General features: G+C 31.0%; 1 protein-coding gene across 1 annotated transcript in view; it reads right to left on the reverse strand.

The window, feature by feature from the left end:
• LRRIQ1 (leucine-rich repeats and IQ motif containing 1) overlaps positions 1 to 1,767 on the reverse strand; it is a 193,977-nt gene that overhangs the window by 81,860 nt on the left and 110,350 nt on the right. Inside the window, exon 18 of the mRNA XM_014535275.1 lies at positions 881 to 1,000. Within this exon, the coding sequence (XP_014390761.1) occupies positions 881 to 1,000 (120 nt within the window). The remainder of the gene's footprint in view (positions 1 to 880; positions 1,001 to 1,767) is intronic.

The raw sequence follows: 1,767 nt of genomic DNA on the forward strand, positions 1-1,767 counted from the left end.
ATATGTAAAAGAATATTCATAGCACCTTTAGCCATAATAGGTAATACTAGAAATAATTCAACAATAACTAATCTTTCAATAGTAGAATAGAGTTTTGGAAAGTGGTATATTCAAATAATGGATTACAAGTGGTATATTCAAAAGAGTAAAATTTATACAGCTGCATTCAACCACATAGATGACTCTCACAGACATAATACCATGTGAAAGAAGAGCACATACGGTACGGTTCCAGTTATAGAAAGTTCAAAAATAGGCAAAACTAATCTATGGTAAAGGAGGTATGAATACTACAAAGGCATGAGGAAGTCTTTTGGGCATGTCCACATGTTCTTTATCTTAATCCGACTGGTGATTATGCCGGTGTTAACTATCTAGAGAGGAGGGAACAGAATGAGCAAAACTAAGGATGTAAAAGGCAAGTGCTATTGAGAGTAAAAGTGTACTCAACTTTATTGGAACGTACGGAAGCCACAGGGAAGAAGTGGTGAGTATGTTTGTACAGCTTGCTACCTTTTTGTGGAGTACATGAATAACAATTTAAGGAGGTTATTAATTTTTCTAAGGAATAAAGAATTATTAAAGGTTTTTTAAGAGGGTATATATAAGTTCATAGTTATATTTAATAAGGAATAATTGATACAATGTGTAAATCTGGTTGAAGAGTATCCCAGAACTCTTGTCAATCTTCTATAACCATGTTTACATACTGTAGGGTAAATTAAGATGGTAAGAAATTAGAAGAATACTTTTTCAAGTGTTATTTTAAAAAACGATAACAGTGTTCAGAGGTTATAAACTTTAGAAACTAGTTTAGCTCCAAAATAGTATACTAAAAATATTGTACGATCAGTATTTCTATGTTATAGTTGTTACTTACTTCATCAAATTTAAAATCCTCTAAATCTATTTCTTCATATTCTTCTTCAGATTCTTCATTCTTAATAGCCTCTAGAGCTGTTGTCAGTTTCTTTCGCAAAAGAAAGCCCTTCCAAACCGCCTAAACAAAAATTTAAAGCATGTTATACAAGGTTATAGATCAAACTCCAAACCAGATTCTCCGTATTATCCCATTAGGAAGATAAAACATCTTAGACCTTAGTTTAATGGCTCAGTAATCTGTTTTTTGAACTTTATGTGACACTTAAAACTGCAAGATAAATTAAACAACTGCATGTGTCTAAAGTTTTGAATCTCAGGAGACTTTCCTTGTGGTCAGCAGAAAAGAATCTTTAAAACTCCCTCAACTGCACATGTAGGTCAACCAATCAATTATCTGATAATTCCTCCAGGACCCATTCTAAACTAAGAAGAAAGAGATACGAAGGAAAACTAATTTTTGCTAATATTTAAATGATTATATATAAAATAAACTAACACATATTTAGGAAAATGTCACCATACATAAATGGCCATATTAGAGAAATAGTATCCTGGACCATAACAATTAACTAATTCTTCCTTAAAATAAACTAAGCGTAAAAGTAATAGAACTAAAACCATTTAAATTCCCCAATAACCTTGGAGTAGGGTAAACTTCCCTAACTGTAACTCTAAGATCACTGCAGCTTTTTATTTAAAAATGAGTATCTTTATAAACTGCTAGGAAGTATGCTCTCAGATATATTATATATTGTAGATATAAGTATAAAGAACAAGGTAGACAGAGTGGGATGTTTTTGTCTCTTCCTATTTGAAATATTTTTCACAGATAAATGCATGTTACCATTTATCTATGAAAGACTGTATATAAATATATAATAAATG

This window comes from Myotis brandtii, unplaced genomic scaffold (assembly GCF_000412655.1).
Source record: "Myotis brandtii unplaced genomic scaffold, ASM41265v1 scaffold141, whole genome shotgun sequence".
NCBI lineage: Eukaryota > Metazoa > Chordata > Mammalia > Chiroptera > Vespertilionidae > Myotis > Myotis brandtii.